We start from the raw sequence: 15,304 nt of genomic DNA on the forward strand, positions 1-15,304 counted from the left end.
CAAGATACAAACTAGATTAATGACCAGATAATTTCTATATGTATACAATTTTGGTTTCGTTAGGCTGCAAAATGATTGTCTGTGTTTGGACAATAACAGATGCTCCTCCCATTCCCCCTCCCCCCTCCCCCTCCCCCCGAATATTTGCCGGCTGGCTGATTCGCCATTAAAAAAAAATCACGAACTTGTCCCCCCACCCCCCCCCCCCCAAAAAAAAAAAAAAAAGAGAGAGAGAAAAAATAATAATGATGATGATAATAATAATAATGATAATAATAATAATAATAATAATAATGATGATAATAATAATAATAATAATAACAATAATAATAATAATTATGATAATAATAAAATAAACATAAAAATAAATGATGAATAAATAAATAAAAAAATGAAAACAGAAAATAGTGATACAAACTCACTTGTCTATCTTTATTTATCTATACCAAGTGTGTCCCTTACAAAATAGGTAGTCATGATTTGAGGGCTGTGCTTCTTTTAAATCATAATTATAACCTCTCAATCTCTCAAACTTGCATACAAAATTCCGCCATCATATAATAAAATAGATAGGACCTGAAACGTACACATTTCTAACATGCATGAAAAAGATTAAACGACTAGCTGTCTAATACAAATCTTAAAAGATTACATAAGATGAAAAGAGACGATCGGAGATTAAAGAAAACTTTCATCAAGAAGAAAAATTAATACAGAGAGCACGCACCAGGTTAAAGTTAAAGTTACAGACTACAATTAAAAAGCACAACCTCTCATTCCTACTGATGCTTATTATTATTATTCATAAAAAGCAAGCAAAGAAGTGTATCATGTATTATGCAATACTTTATCTCATTTTATAATCATGGCATTATATATACATGAGTAGCGTTGAGTAAACATCAAATGTTTTACATGATTTAAACTTTGGACATTGACGGATTTAAATCATTACTCTTCTTCGTGCCATTTTGTACTACCAGGCAGACAGAATGCGGTATCATGAAGTGATAAGAATTGTCTTGGTAAAAGTAACAAGCGCTGTATACACAGAGATATGTTTATGGGACTACACAAACAAGTGGTATAAGAAAATGCGGTGTTCATTTTTAAGCTTTTTTAGAATACTATTTAGAATACGAAGGCATCTTTTTTTTAAGAGCCATACTTTTTTTATGGAACATTTTTTCTCTCATGTTCGTCCACACTTGCATAATTACAATGAAAACGCTGACAAACTATTGTTCACCTCTCGCCAGAACTCAACCTTCTCTTTAATTGTAAAGTTTAAAATCATAATGTTGATGTATACGAGATGCATTTCGTAATAAATCACTCCAATAAAGATTTAAAGAGATCGTTTACAAATGTAAAATCTGAGAAGCAAGGCCTTACGTGTTATCAGTGGCTGTGATATGGTGTTATATTAAAGCCCTAAAACAATTGCGCTTCAAAATGATCAAGAAGTGCCTCAAAAAAGTAAAAACCTTTGAGTGACCGGTTTTACCATACTCGTTTTTCCTAATAGACTATAGTGTTGAGAAAACCCTTTGGCAAAAGCAAAATTTGATTTCGATTTTCAATCATAAATATCTTGATAATCAGTCATGGGGTTCCTGACTGATCTCAAGGTTTGTAATTACCATTGCAGCATGAGCTAATTCAAGGATTCGTTTAAATGATCTAAGACAAAGTTACCGGATCCATTTAAACTTAATTTCCAATAGACTTCCTCAAGATGCCGATGACGGTCTCGCCGGTAATGTTGGCTGCCACGGCTGGGACTGCATCACGAACTTCAACGGGTAGAAGATGTCTGAGAACGGGCTCGTCGACGTCCAGACACCGTGTCTTTATCGCGTCGGCGACCGCGTCGGGCGTGACACCCGGCGCTGCCTTTACGTGGTCATTCAGATGACGGAGTTGACGACGATCGATGTCGTATACGGTGTCGTCTTGGGCTCCTGAGACAAGTCCGACGTGGAATTGGTCAACGAAGCCGGTGCTTACTTTACCGGGCTCTACCAGACAAACCCTAGAACAAAAGGTAAATCCTTGGAAGTTAAAGAAGAATGAAAAGTTGTAGGAAATTCGGACTACAATTATTATGAAGAAAAAAAGACGAATTCATGACAATCACTACTCCATCATAAGTTTATGACATCGTTCTTTTACAACCCACCAATTATTTAAATATTTCATTGATAATATAAATTGTCAATTTTTTCAAAGAATAATGATTTCTCATAACTTAGCGTTCACAACACATGCTAGTACCTTCAAACTTTAATATTGAGATTAATTTTGAAATATCACAAACCAAAATATTCATAATCTGTTATTTGTTATGCATATCATATTACAAATCATATTTTTAATGATTTCTACAGGAGAAAAGTGTTAACTATGTAATATTCTGAAATGGACTAGTCAATCTGCCTAGTGATTTTCTTAGTTTTTCAAATCATTGAACAATCTTGACTTGTTATGACTTCTTCTACTTCCATCAAAATTTGTATTGAATTTGAATTTTCCTCTTCTGCTAAGAAAGTAATCCTTACAGTTCTCCGCCTCTCTACACAGAAACGTGTTTGCCACACGAGCAGTTCTGCACAAAACAACGGGTACCAATTGACAGAAGGATTAAAGGTGCGCAATAAAATGGCTTTGCAACATTACCAATTTCCAATCTTGATTTGCTCCATGACGATCTTTTAAAACCGGTTCACATTAAGCTTGCTCATGAAACACTTAAAACCTTTGTTATACATGGAATATTTATATAATAGTGCATTCATTACAAATTCATTGCATACCCTTTTTTAAAGCTATCACTTCAGAAATGAAACCTTTCTTCCCAGTATTATTAATCTGTGAATAAATTACACAACCCTCACCTGATATTAAATGAACGTAACGCTGCCGCTAGACCCTCGAAATATCCCTCAACTGCAAATTTAGTAGAGCAGTAGACCTCCGCATATGGCGAAGCTAAAACAGGTAGAGAGGGGTCAAAATCAATACGATCTGAACCGTAAGGTTGCTGTTGTTGTTCTGATTGTTTGTTGGTTTCAATAAATTTTCTTATGATATACACATTCACATGCCTATACAGTACATTGCAATTTGATTAAATGAACTTCACATTCTCAGGTTAGGTCCACGTGGCAAAAATACGTTATCTGGTAAACACTTTGATAGAAATTACAACAACATCAACAACAAAATGTTGAATTTAAATGTAAGATAGAGAGAGAGAGAGAGAGAGAGAGAGAGAGAAGGGAGAATTGTATACAGAGTGTGTGTTAAAATTCATAAAGCAAATGGAGTTTACTTTACCCATTTTTCCCCATGCACTCGAAACTATTATTATTTTTCCAGTTTTCGTCGTTTTCATAAGAGGTAAAACGGCTTGAGTGAGTCGTATTACCCCGAAAACATTCACGTTGAAGATCTGCTCCATACGTTCCCGCGTGACGTATTCGGGAATTCCGGACATAACTATCCCAGCTACGTTTACTGAAAATTAAACAAAAATTATGGGGGACTACTGTCCTCACTTAAAGTTCATTGATAACCCATCCCCCAAAAGATATGTTGGGAAACAGTAATTGGAAACAGTTCTAGATTAATCAAATAGTAAGAATCAACTATTGACGATGTGATCTGGTGTGATTTTTGGTTTCTTTTTCTTCATGACAGAGTGGAGAAATTGTAATAGGATTACTTTTCATATCATATCGCTCGTACGCTATACAGTACACTATAATGACTTCAAAGGTTGATGTTGTGATCTCTTAATCTTTCTCAAGAGAGAAAGAGAAACAGTTTTGTTTTCTCATGTCATATTGTGTCGCAGGTCTAGAAATATGATCTCTTTAATCCCCTTTTTTTTTTTCCAGAAGTTATGGATAAAAATAGTTTTACTTTCTCATATGCTACTAATACGAATGCAAAGTTGATGCTGTGATTATTTTGGTATTCTGACGAAATGAAGAAACAGTCTTACCTTCTTGTATTATACAGTACCATCAATTTGTTTTTTGTAATGATATGATCTCTTTATTTTTTCAGAGGAAATGTTGAAATAGAGATTGGAGAAACAGTTTTGCCTTCTCCTATCGTATTATCCTACAAGTGATGTTATCTTTTTAATCTCCTATTTTTTGTTTTTTCCAGAAGAAATGGATAAACAGTTTTTACTTTCTCTTATTATATTATGCTATTTAACAATGCAAAGTTGATGATGTGATTTTGTTAGTCTTCTGAGGAATTTCTGAAGAAATTGAGAAGCAGTCTTACCTACTCATATTATATTATGCTACCAGTTAAATGATGCAATCTCCTTCTCTTCTAAGAAGAAATGTTGAAGTGTAGGAAAAGTTGTGATTTCTCATATCGTATTGTACTACAAATTTGATGATGTGATCTCTTTAATCTCTTAATCTTTTGGGGCTTGTTTTTTCCAGAAAAAATGGATAAATGGTTATACCTTCTCATATTATACTATGCTATTTAACAATGCAAAGTTGATGATGGGATTCTCTTAGCCTTCTGAAGAAATTGTGAAGCAGTGTTACCTTCTCATATTATATTGTGCTAAAAGTTTATTTTGATGATGTGATTTCTTTGGAGTTTTTTTTTCAGAAGGAAATGTTGTAACGGTTATATTTTCTCGTATTAGGCTACTTAATAATGCAAGTGGGTGAAACGATTCTTTCATGTCTCTAAGAGAAATGTAAAAACAGTCTTACTTTCTTATACTGTAGAGTTTAGATGATATGGTTCAGTGTAATCCCTTAATTCAACATGCATATCCTATATATTTGTATGCGTGAGATAATGCCTCAGCTGATTTTTTTTCTCTCTATTTATACATGAATGTTCAAGGTAGGGAGCTGACCACCATGCACTGTTTTGTTTAAAGTCAATCCTTTTACATGTATATATTGCTGATAACATTTAAGAGATAGTATTTCATTATACTCAAATGTTTATAATTTCAACTCTAATATTTTGGGGTATGGCAAATACCTCATGTTCTGTTCGAATGCCTCTATACATGTATGCCCAAGACATTTGGTCAGAAACAATTGTTTGTATTCTTATTTTATTAAATTGCCCCGTAGCATTTTTCTGTTTTCATGTACCTCAAATGACTGTATTTATTCAACAACATTTGTACCTCAGTAAGTGTTATTCAGAGATGGGTGGATTTATCGATGGCGGATGATATTAGTCCCAATAGTCATGTCCAAATGTAAGATGTGAATATTATCTTCCAGCTGAGTTCAAGACAAAATTTCCGAACAAAGGTCAATCGCACATTTATTTGCATATGAATGCTCGCAGTCTTGCAAATAATTTCGACAAAGTACAGCTGCTCTTGGATTCTCTGTAATGTTTCTTTTCTGTTGTAGTTATCAGTGAAACATGGTTACATAGTAATTTACCTCCTTTGTACGACATTCCAAATTATTTCCTGATACGCTCTGATAGATGAGAGGGTAGAGGAGGAGGGGTTGTTTTCTATATCAACAATGCTTTATCTTTTAAACTTCGCTCTGACCTCTCTTTCCATCATAGGCGTGCTTAGTTGCTCTCTATTAAAACTATTACCTGTCTTCCTGGAAAAACACAATGTAATCTGTATCGTATATAGACCTCCAAATAATGACAAGTAAGTCTTTTTGGATGATTTCGATAACCTCCTTCACAAACTAAATCTAGAAAATACAAATGTATATTTCATGGCGGACTCCAACATTGACTTGCTCTGTGACAACGATATTAGTGCTGATTTAAATACACTGTTAAATGTTCATGCTATGTTTTCTAATATTACAAAACCAACAAGAATAGATATGAATAATAATACTCTGATTGATAATATATTTACCAATGTTTCTGATAATAACATTGAAGCAGGGCTCATTCTGAAATTTCAGATCGCCTGCTTCTTTCCAATTGTACTAAAAACTAAAACTAAAATGAAAATAGTTGAAGTTCGTAAATTAACAGAGGAAACGTGGAATGATGTCTTAAAATGCAATGTAATTGATTTTGCATATCAGAGGTTTTTAGAAACATTAACAAACTATTTGAATATAAATATTCCAAAAGTCCAAATTAAATCTCGCAGAAATTCACCCAAACATCTTTGGATTACCAGAGGAATTCTGAGATCTATCAACCAAAGAAATAAGTTACATGAAAAAAGCCTTTTTACCCCTTCAGATAGAAAGAAGCAGGAATATAGGCAATATAGAAATAAGCTAACACATATTATTCGTATATCAAAAAAGAATGTATTACACCAAACAGTTTGAACAGGCAAAGGATTCTTACTCCAAGTGGAAGATAATAAATGGTATTCCGAAAAGGAGGAATGTTTCTCATTCAACTGTGTTTAGACATGATGGTATTACTGTAATGGACCCACATGAAATTGCAAATTGTTTTAATAATTATTTTTCAAACATAGGTGCTGAACAGGCTTCGAAAATCAAAGGATGTAGCAATAGTTTTCGTGATTCTCTTTTTGATTCTTCTGTAAATAGTATTTTCTTTAACCCTACAAATCCAGTTGATGTAATAAAGATTGTTGCATCACTCAAGTCCATGCATTCAACTGGACAAGATAAGATGAATACACATTTGCTAAAAAAATTATAATTGTAAGTATAATTAAGCCCCTCGTTTACATAATCAACCTGTCATTGTTCTCTGGTAGTTTTCCTTCTATGATGAAAATTTCGAAAGTAATACCCATCTATAAGAAGGACGATACTAGTTCATTCAGTAATTATCGGCCTATCTCAATACTGTCATGTTTTTCTAGAATATTAGAACGACTCGTTTATGATAGACTATTTACATTTTTGACTGACAACAGTTTACTTAATAATGATCATTATGGATTCAGGAAATTTCATTCAACAGAATTTGCTATTATTAAATTATATGATAGGGTATCATCTGCCTTAGCCAAACACGAGCATGTTATAGGGGTTTTCATGGATTTTAGTAAGGCATTTGATACCCTAGATCATGACATACTTCTACACAAGCTCTACCATTACGGGATACGTGGTATACCTTTAAATTGGTTTCGTAGTTACCTTTCTTGTAGAAGTCAATATACAATATTTAATAATGCCAAATCGACCATGTCATCAGTTAGGTATGGTGTGCCCAAGGGCTCTATTTTAGGTCCGCTTCTTTTTTTGATTTAGGTTAATGATATTTCTAATGTCTCTTCCTTACTACAATATATATTATTTGCTGATGACGCTAATATTTTTTTGCTCTAATTCCAACCTATAGAGTCTTGTTCAAACACTAAATACTGAATTGCCAAAATTATCTAACTGATTTAAATGTAATATATTATCGTTGAATTTGGGTAAAACTAACTTCATTCACTTTAAAACTCGTGCTCATACTGAAGAAACTAATGTTTCATTAAAGATAGATAGCATCTCCATTCAACAAAAGAAAACAAACAAAATTCCCAGGCATTTATATTGATGAGTGCCTGTCTTGGCATGAACACGTACTTTCTCGAGTTTTGTCTCGTTATATTGGTGTTATTTACAAGTTAAAGCCTTTTGTTCCACCTAGTATTTTGTTCATTATTTACAATTCTTTCATTCATTCACGTATTTATTACTGTAACATTGTATGGGCTATTAATAGATTAAATACTGATGGTATCTTTAGATTGCAAAAGAGAGCCATGAGACTTTGTTGTGGCTCTGGGTACTTTGATCATACTGACCCATTATTTTTCAAATTAAGAACTCTGAAGGTTACTGATATTCATCTTATGCAAATTGCACTAGTGTTCATGTACCGACTGAATAAAAAAGAACTGCCTTTATCATTTTGTAACGATTTTACTCTAAATAGAGACATTCACAACTACCCAACCAGACATTCTTCTGATTTCCATTTGTTTACACCATGGAGCGCCTTAGCCCAAAGATCAATTAGATATGTAGGTCCTGACATTTGGAACCCTTTGCCACCTGAAATACGAGCTTGTAAAACCATTATGTTGTTTAAAAAGAAAATGAAGGCATTATTTCTCTTAAAATATAATTGTTAACTTTTGAGGTACAAGTATATTAGTGCTAGTTATGTCAAGAAGAGGTAATGTGTATTTTATTGTTTTTGCTTGTTATTCAAATACGTTAAGGGGCATTATTTTTGTATTTTGTTTTATGTTTGTAACGAATGTCTTATTTTAAGTATTGCTCTATTTTTACCTAATAATTATCAACTATGTTATTAAGGGACGTTGCGCTTCAAACATTTTTGTTTATGCATTGTTCCTACTATGTATTATATATCAATGTAACCCACTGTATTCTATTATCTGTAAACAGTTATATTACATGGTGAATAAAATAAAACAAACAAACAAACTATCCAGTTTCAAGCTTCAAGTTTTCAAGTTTGTTATTGTTCCACATTTTACAGAAAATATGGACATAAATAATCATAAAAAAACAAATTATACGATAAAATTGCAGTATAAATGAGCACATCTGAATGATTCTCAATTCCTATAATAGATTATTTAAATTTGAGCTTGCAAATCCCAAAGTGTATATTTATCTTACGTCAAACTATTCTCTCAATTCTGTAATACAATTCATTATTGATTTAGAATAATATTTGGGTCATAACTTGGACTTTCACGTATATAATTACATATTGATTAAAAGAAGTAAATCACGTTAAAACCTATCTTCATGGCATCAAATGAGGGTCAAACTCGATATCTCTAAGGACCGCTATTCATAAGGATGATAATAAGTGAGTTAGTAAATAGCTCTAGAACGCATGCCCCCAAAATATCCACAGATCTAATGGAGCTCTCACACTCTGCCGTGTAGGCCTACCGTCCACCTGCCGGGCTATTAAAAAAAAAAAAAAAAACAGAGTCTAGAACGTTGGGTTTTGAGCGAACTTGTCCCCGGCCGCAAAAAAAAAAAAAAAAATCATAAAATTAATCTTTTCACCGTTTCGTTGCCATCTTCTGACCGTTCTCACCGGGCGCATACCGGGTGTTGAACGTGCTTCTACCGTCTTCACCGCCCAGATTGACTTTTGTTGAAAATGTTGGCCGTTTCCATACCGGGCCCATACCGGGTCTCGAACGTGTGCACCGGGTTTGTAGCAGCCACCTACCAGTCACTTAGCGTCCCCTCACCGCTCGGAGCGTCCTGTGAGCGAGTCCCCGGACTGCTGACGTTCATGACACGTTCACAACCCGCTGACAACCCGTTGCATACGGTGGTTTTTTTTTGCCCGTTCATCACCGTTCTGTAACGGGTTATGAGCGTGTTGTGAACGTGTTCATACAGTGTGACCGTTTTCATAACGTATTCATACCGTCCTCATACCGTTCAACACCGTCCTCTTGCCGCTTACTTGCGGCCGGTGCCAGCCGGCCAAAGTTTTGAACATGCCCAAAACTTTCGCCGGGTCCCACCGGGTGTAAATAAGCGCCAACGCCCAATTAACGTGTTGCCCGCTTTGATAACGAACCACCGTGTGCCCTCGCCGTTCTCCACCGTCCGCAGACATTTTCGCGCACGGTGGCACACGGTAGGCCTACACGGCAGAGTGTGAGAGTCACTTTAGACACGATGGATATTTTCCACCTGTGCATTTAAGAATAATCACTGCCAAAGTGATGGAGGTGTTTCATGAATACCTTTTGTTTGCTTCTTGAGAAGAATACTTCCACCTGTGTATCAGATAAATGTACTGTTGGTGCATAAATGAATACTGATTACATAACTTTCATGAGCACTCCGAGTATTCGTCTCAATGGTTTTACAATTTGGGTACGAATGACCTTTATCTGCCCATGCGCAAATCCTAATTACGAACTCGCTTATTCATAAGGACCACTATCCATAACGCGCGACCACATGAATAGCGTTCCATATTACGAATAGCGGACCTTATAAAATTAATAGCGAGCAAATCTCTCAAATGTAGCCGTAGAGGGCAGGGATGGACAGAAGGAGAAAATGGGGAGATACAAAAGATCAACATATTTACTGCTTTTATGCAAGTTTTCCGAATTCAAGTTAAATTGCCTCGATTAGTGTGGAACCCCGTTAACTCCTTTATTTGGAAAAAAGTAAGAAAATGCCAGAGTAAAATAATGTTTAGTCACCACTCGGGACACAGAAAACGCTAATTGACGTTTCATTTAATATAAACCTGACAATCTCGGATATACTTACGGAGTACGTCGATTCTGCCATACTTTCTGAGGGTGCCATCCACTACCGTACCAATTTCCTCATCGTTCGTGACGTCCATCTTCTCGATGAAAACAGTTCTGTCAAGAGCGCCCTTAACGGCGGCCTCCAGGTCAGTCTTTGCCGACATCTCAATGACGGTAGCGATGACGATGTATCGCTGATCGGTGTCGAGAGCAAGAAGTTTGGCTGTAGCTAGACCTATACCCGATGAGCAGCCAGTCATCAGCACGATTTGAGGAGACATAGTCTGTAGCTGAATATTGAAATGAAGGAAGATAATCAGCAGGCCTAACAGTTCAATTGTCAACCCTTCACTTATTAATTTATCCTTCAGCCACCAATGGAGGGAACAATGTCCCGTATTCTCTAAAGCACCCCTCTAAATTATTAGGCCAGGTTTACGGGTGTAGAGTTCATAATCCAGGGTCCGCCGAAACGATGAAATTGCTCAGCACAAAATCATAAACATTGATGATTTTGAATCAAATAATGTGCCGAATGTGTTACTGACACAAACTAAACATAACTGTGAATAGGTCTTAGCATGGGCGTCAATCCTTACGTAATACCTATTGTTCAGGGGGGATGATCTATTCATTCACCCCCCCCCCCCTAACAATATGTATTACGTAAGGATTGACGTCCATGGGTCTCAAACAGTAAGGTGGAACATTTCAAAACAGTAAGTGAGCATTTCACGCAGATATTGGACGTACTGTACGTGCATGTATCAAACGAGTATGTTTGTCATGCGAAGATGTGTATCACGCAAGGTTTGCGTTTTTGTTCTTCTATATTAAAAAAAAAAAAAAATGTGTTGTCCTTGTTTATCAAAGCTTCGGGTTCAGAGGTTATTTGTATTAACGTCATAAAATCAATAATAAGGTCCATTGGTTATTTGCAGTCAAGTAATGGCTAGTTGATTAGGACAAACCAATTTTTTTCACTGTGTTAGTCAGCGTATTATGTTCGCGAGTTTCACAATGTACAATTTTAGATTCTAATTGTTTACTTATTCCCGAATTCTATTAACAGTACCATTCGGATCTATCCTTAGGGTGCAATATGGTATCATGAATAAGTATGACATGTTCACACGGTCACACTAATTTTGCACACACTGAAAGCCGTGTGGACCTGTCAAATTTAGAACATCAAGTAGGCCTATTGTGTCCTACAAGGACATGGTAAGCCCACAAGCAGAAACCTTGTTTTAGAAGCTCATGCAAATCTGTATTACTAGGGCTTCGAAGACCCCCATAGTATGATGGGAGCTTTTTCTCGCTAAGACATGCATTGAACTTGAACAAGACGTATCTTTTATTTTCATATTACCTAATACCCCCAAAGATTAAATGTAAAAGAAATCTCACCAAAGTTTGAGAGAAAACAGTAATACAATGTCTATATAGTCATGTACACGCTCTGTGGCATACAGAAAGACGAAATGCGACCATTTTCTCAAAATGATTGCATATACGCTTTATGACAGAGACAAAATTTGCCATATTTGTTCGTGTGTGTTTATATTTTTTTGTATTTTTGTATTTTCGATAAATGAAATCCTGTTTAGTGATTGGTCAACATAACATCATGTGACGTCATCCATGGTCTAGTGCAATATACACCGTGGATGATGACATAAATATTACTTTCCAAGGCACTGTGCATGCATTAAGCGAGCGTACGAGATTTCAAATGCCTCAAGCGGCCAACTCCCGCGGTGTCACGGCGCTCACGCTGTGCAATGTACGCTGATCCGCAGTAATTGCACTACACTACTGCAATACTTGTATAGAGCCTGCTTTCGGTCTTGAATGTGTGGATTCTAGAGACAGAAACTATTATTATTATTTTTATTATCATTGTTTTTTATGAAGGTTGGTTTGAAATATATAAAGCAAATATACCATGCACAATGTCAAGCCACTAGTGAAATTATTGGTTCCTCGGCGACAGTTCTGCCACCTCGATCCATAATTTCAACTAGAGCCTTCAGTGCCTGGTATATTTGTTTGATATATACAACCTATATTGGACCAACAATATATACCTATACACATCTATACTCACTTGTTCTGCATGAAGATATTACGATTTAAGAATACAGCGAATTGTAAGTTGGATCCCAAGACAAGCGTACGGAGCATAGAATGTCCCTCTTGTAAAATACTCAACTGCAACATATAGATTTGGCTTCAATAATGATGGACTTTAATATTGACCCTTTGAATTTTAATAATACGTAGTGTTTAGTCCTTTACTTCACAGTGGAGAGGGTGGAGAACGTGACAATCGCAAAACGATATTATTGAGTTGGCTTTGATAAAAGCTGGAAAAAAAGTTTTGAAAGTTTGAGCAATATCCGTTTAAAAATAGGAATGTTTTACATTTTTGAAGTGGTCATCGGTTAAACTTGAATTGGCAACATCTTTAAATTATAATTTCAAGAGTTAGACCGGACGCCCAGAGCAGTCGAAAAACATTGTAAGTCTACATCTTAATTACTACTTTTTGGAGCTCCCTGGAGTGAGGGTGACTTGAGTTCTGACGCCCCCCCCCCTCCCCCGCGCACGATTTCGGCGTCAGATTCAAATTTTCGGGAGCAAAAAGAAAAAACACCACCCCTTAGAAATCGTGGATCCGCGCCTGTCTCGATCGTTGCCGGTTGTTTCATTCACTTGCTGCGGATCGATGTGTTTCGATGGTCGGTGCGTCGTGTTGCGTGCGTTGGTTGTACAAGGTGGTCAATCATTATGGAATGCCCTACCCAGCAACATGAAATTTATGCGGTTCGTGACGGCTAAGTAATGTGGTTTGGAGCGGGGTATTTGGCAGGGATTTGTGCGTTGGGTTAGATTGCATTGCGGAAGTGGCCTTTTTGGCAGAACCAAAGTCCATTAAATGAAATCAGTAAATATATAAACTGATATAACTAAACTTAAATTTAAAGATGAAATCCTTGATGAGCCTGGCAACATTGTTCATATGTTTAATACCCAATTTTCCTAAATAGGGGATAACCTTACCAGTAACGTTTGTCCACATAATAATAATTTTCAGAGTTTCTTGACCCAGCCATTCCCACCTCTATATTATTTAGTACGAGAAATGAACACTTAATTATAGATATCATTTCAAATCTATATAGGCATACACATGTACATTGTATTAAGAAAAGTTCTGGCTACGGTGATGTTAATAACGTTAGCCTTAAATTCTGTTTATAACAGATCCCCTAGTTCATACATATTTAATATGTTGTTATTACATGTTTAAGTCGCTATCTCTGTGAAAATCGCCAAAATTATTCCTTTGTTGAAAAAAGGAGGTATTTTTTTATGTATTTATTTATTTCACTGAATCTTCAAAAAGCAACATTTGTGTTATTAAGTAAATCTATAGATTCATTGTCAATCATTGTCAATCAATATCGCCCGCTAAATGTACGTCTAATATAACTTTCCATCTAGGCGGGCATACCAGTAGCTACTAGCTAGGGGTTATTTGATCTCGGCACAGAAAACACGTTATGATTTATAAAAGAAACAATCACTAAAAGGAAATTGAAATGATATTTCTTCAGTTAAACTAATTCGTTTCTTAGAAAGCTGTATTTCCTTATTCACCTCTCGGGCAGTTTTTGAACAGCACTAACATTTATAACACTGTCTTCTCATCACGTTTGTAGAGCTGGCGGGCACCTGCTTGGAGGGAGTATTGACCGCGTCACAGGACACTTTTTTTTAGGCTCAAAATTTGAAAAAAATGACATTTTTCTTCGTTGGGGGGGGGGGGGGGAGGGTAAGGTCACCTTTTTTAGGTCGGCCATGGGCATATTTTTATTATTATTATTCTTTTATAAATAAAAAAAAAACCCAAAGGGGGGGGGGGTTAGGGGGGTTTAGGGGGTTTACACACATAAAAATACCAAAGTACGCGCCTGGGTACAATGGTCTGAAAATCAAGACTATTAGTTATTGGCTCTGTAAATCCTAAGTCGATTTGACATCTAATAGCCTTTATTTTATATTTGTTTATTGAGATTAACATCATCGAACATGTAGCTAAAAGCTGAAATTGTTCAATTTACGAGTTGAAAAGTACCTTGCAGGAATATACGTTAATAATACATTGAAATATGTTTAAAACTCGACAAGTATTATATGTATATACAAGATACAGGTTTCGTTGTTAATATAGAATTGAAATTGTTTTGAGTTAAACAGAAACTAGGAAATTACCATATTACTACAAATGAATCTTACTTCAAATAGGCCTAATACAGAGTGGAGAAAACTTTAATGTTTATTATACAATGATAATAAATTAAAAATGATAAAAATGAATGACGACAAACGTTATAGAGTAAGTAGGCTATTTCATATCAATAGATTATTATGTGCACATATAAAGATACTGCACATTGGAGAAGGAATCAACATAATAAAGCAATGACATCATTTTTTTTTGTCTTGTTCGTTGCTCGAATACATTCAAAGATTAAATGCGGATATATTCAAGAGACGTCGCGAATTCAATGGGCAGTCGAACAACACTGGTGGTTGTCGAGGAGTAATACTGGGTAGTCTGAAAGGAAGGGGAACTGTGAAGACGTAGAAACCGAAGGCGACAAGTGAAGATATCACTTCATAAGGGAGGGAGCAGATCTTGTAGCCATGAAGAGGTCAACTGACTAGTACGAGCAAAGAAATCCAGTCGCTGATCTTGTCGCTCCGACATAATTTATAACCCTCTTGTATTTCATCATTGTTTCATACATTTTTTTGGGCAAGGAATTCAGACACAAGGATAGAATCATGAACTTCAAAATCATAGGTGTCTTGTGCGGGAGAGATAGTGTTTGTGTGAAAGAGAGAAATAATGAGATATACATGTAATACGAGATATATGAACACGAGAGGAATAGAGGGGTGAGATAGGGAAAGAGAAAGCGGGGAGGGGGTTTTAACAGACTGAAGGAGACTGGTAGATTGTTGGAGAAACCTGTCTGT

At 35.7% G+C, this 15,304-nt stretch overlaps 1 protein-coding gene across 1 annotated transcript; it reads right to left on the reverse strand.

The window, feature by feature from the left end:
* Window positions 1–405: 405 nt before the first annotated feature.
* Window positions 406–12,445, reverse strand: LOC100891188 (retinol dehydrogenase 8-like). The gene is made up of 5 exons (XM_011676007.2): window positions 12,363–12,445; window positions 10,269–10,542; window positions 3,340–3,519; window positions 2,898–2,991; window positions 406–2,035 (listed from the first exon to the last, which is right to left on the reverse strand). The coding sequence occupies exons 2-5, from the start codon at window positions 10,531–10,533 to the stop codon at window positions 1,714–1,716; spliced, it is 861 nt and encodes a 286-aa protein (XP_011674309.1). The 5' UTR covers window positions 10,534–10,542; window positions 12,363–12,445; the 3' UTR covers window positions 406–1,713.
* Window positions 12,446–15,304: the final 2,859 nt, after the last annotated feature.

The sequence above is a fragment of the Strongylocentrotus purpuratus genome, unplaced genomic scaffold (genome assembly GCF_000002235.5).
Source record: "Strongylocentrotus purpuratus isolate Spur 01 unplaced genomic scaffold, Spur_5.0 spur5_scaffold_13, whole genome shotgun sequence".
NCBI lineage: Eukaryota > Metazoa > Echinodermata > Echinoidea > Camarodonta > Strongylocentrotidae > Strongylocentrotus > Strongylocentrotus purpuratus.

What these genes read in the sequence shown, in the direction of transcription:
- LOC100891188 (XM_011676007.2), bottom strand. Translation starts at nt 10,533, where the DNA reads ATGTCTCCTCAAATCGTGCTGATGACTGGCTGCTCATCGGGTATAGGT. An exon ending in TGGCAGAATCGACGTACTCC is followed by an intron (nt 3,520 to 10,268) that starts GTAAGTATATCC and finishes TTTAATTTTCAG; the next exon opens with TAAACGTAGCTGGGATAGTT. An exon ending in GAGTGCATGGGGAAAAATGG is followed by an intron (nt 2,992 to 3,339) that starts GTAAAGTAAACT and finishes TACCTGTTTTAG; the next exon opens with CTTCGCCATATGCGGAGGTC.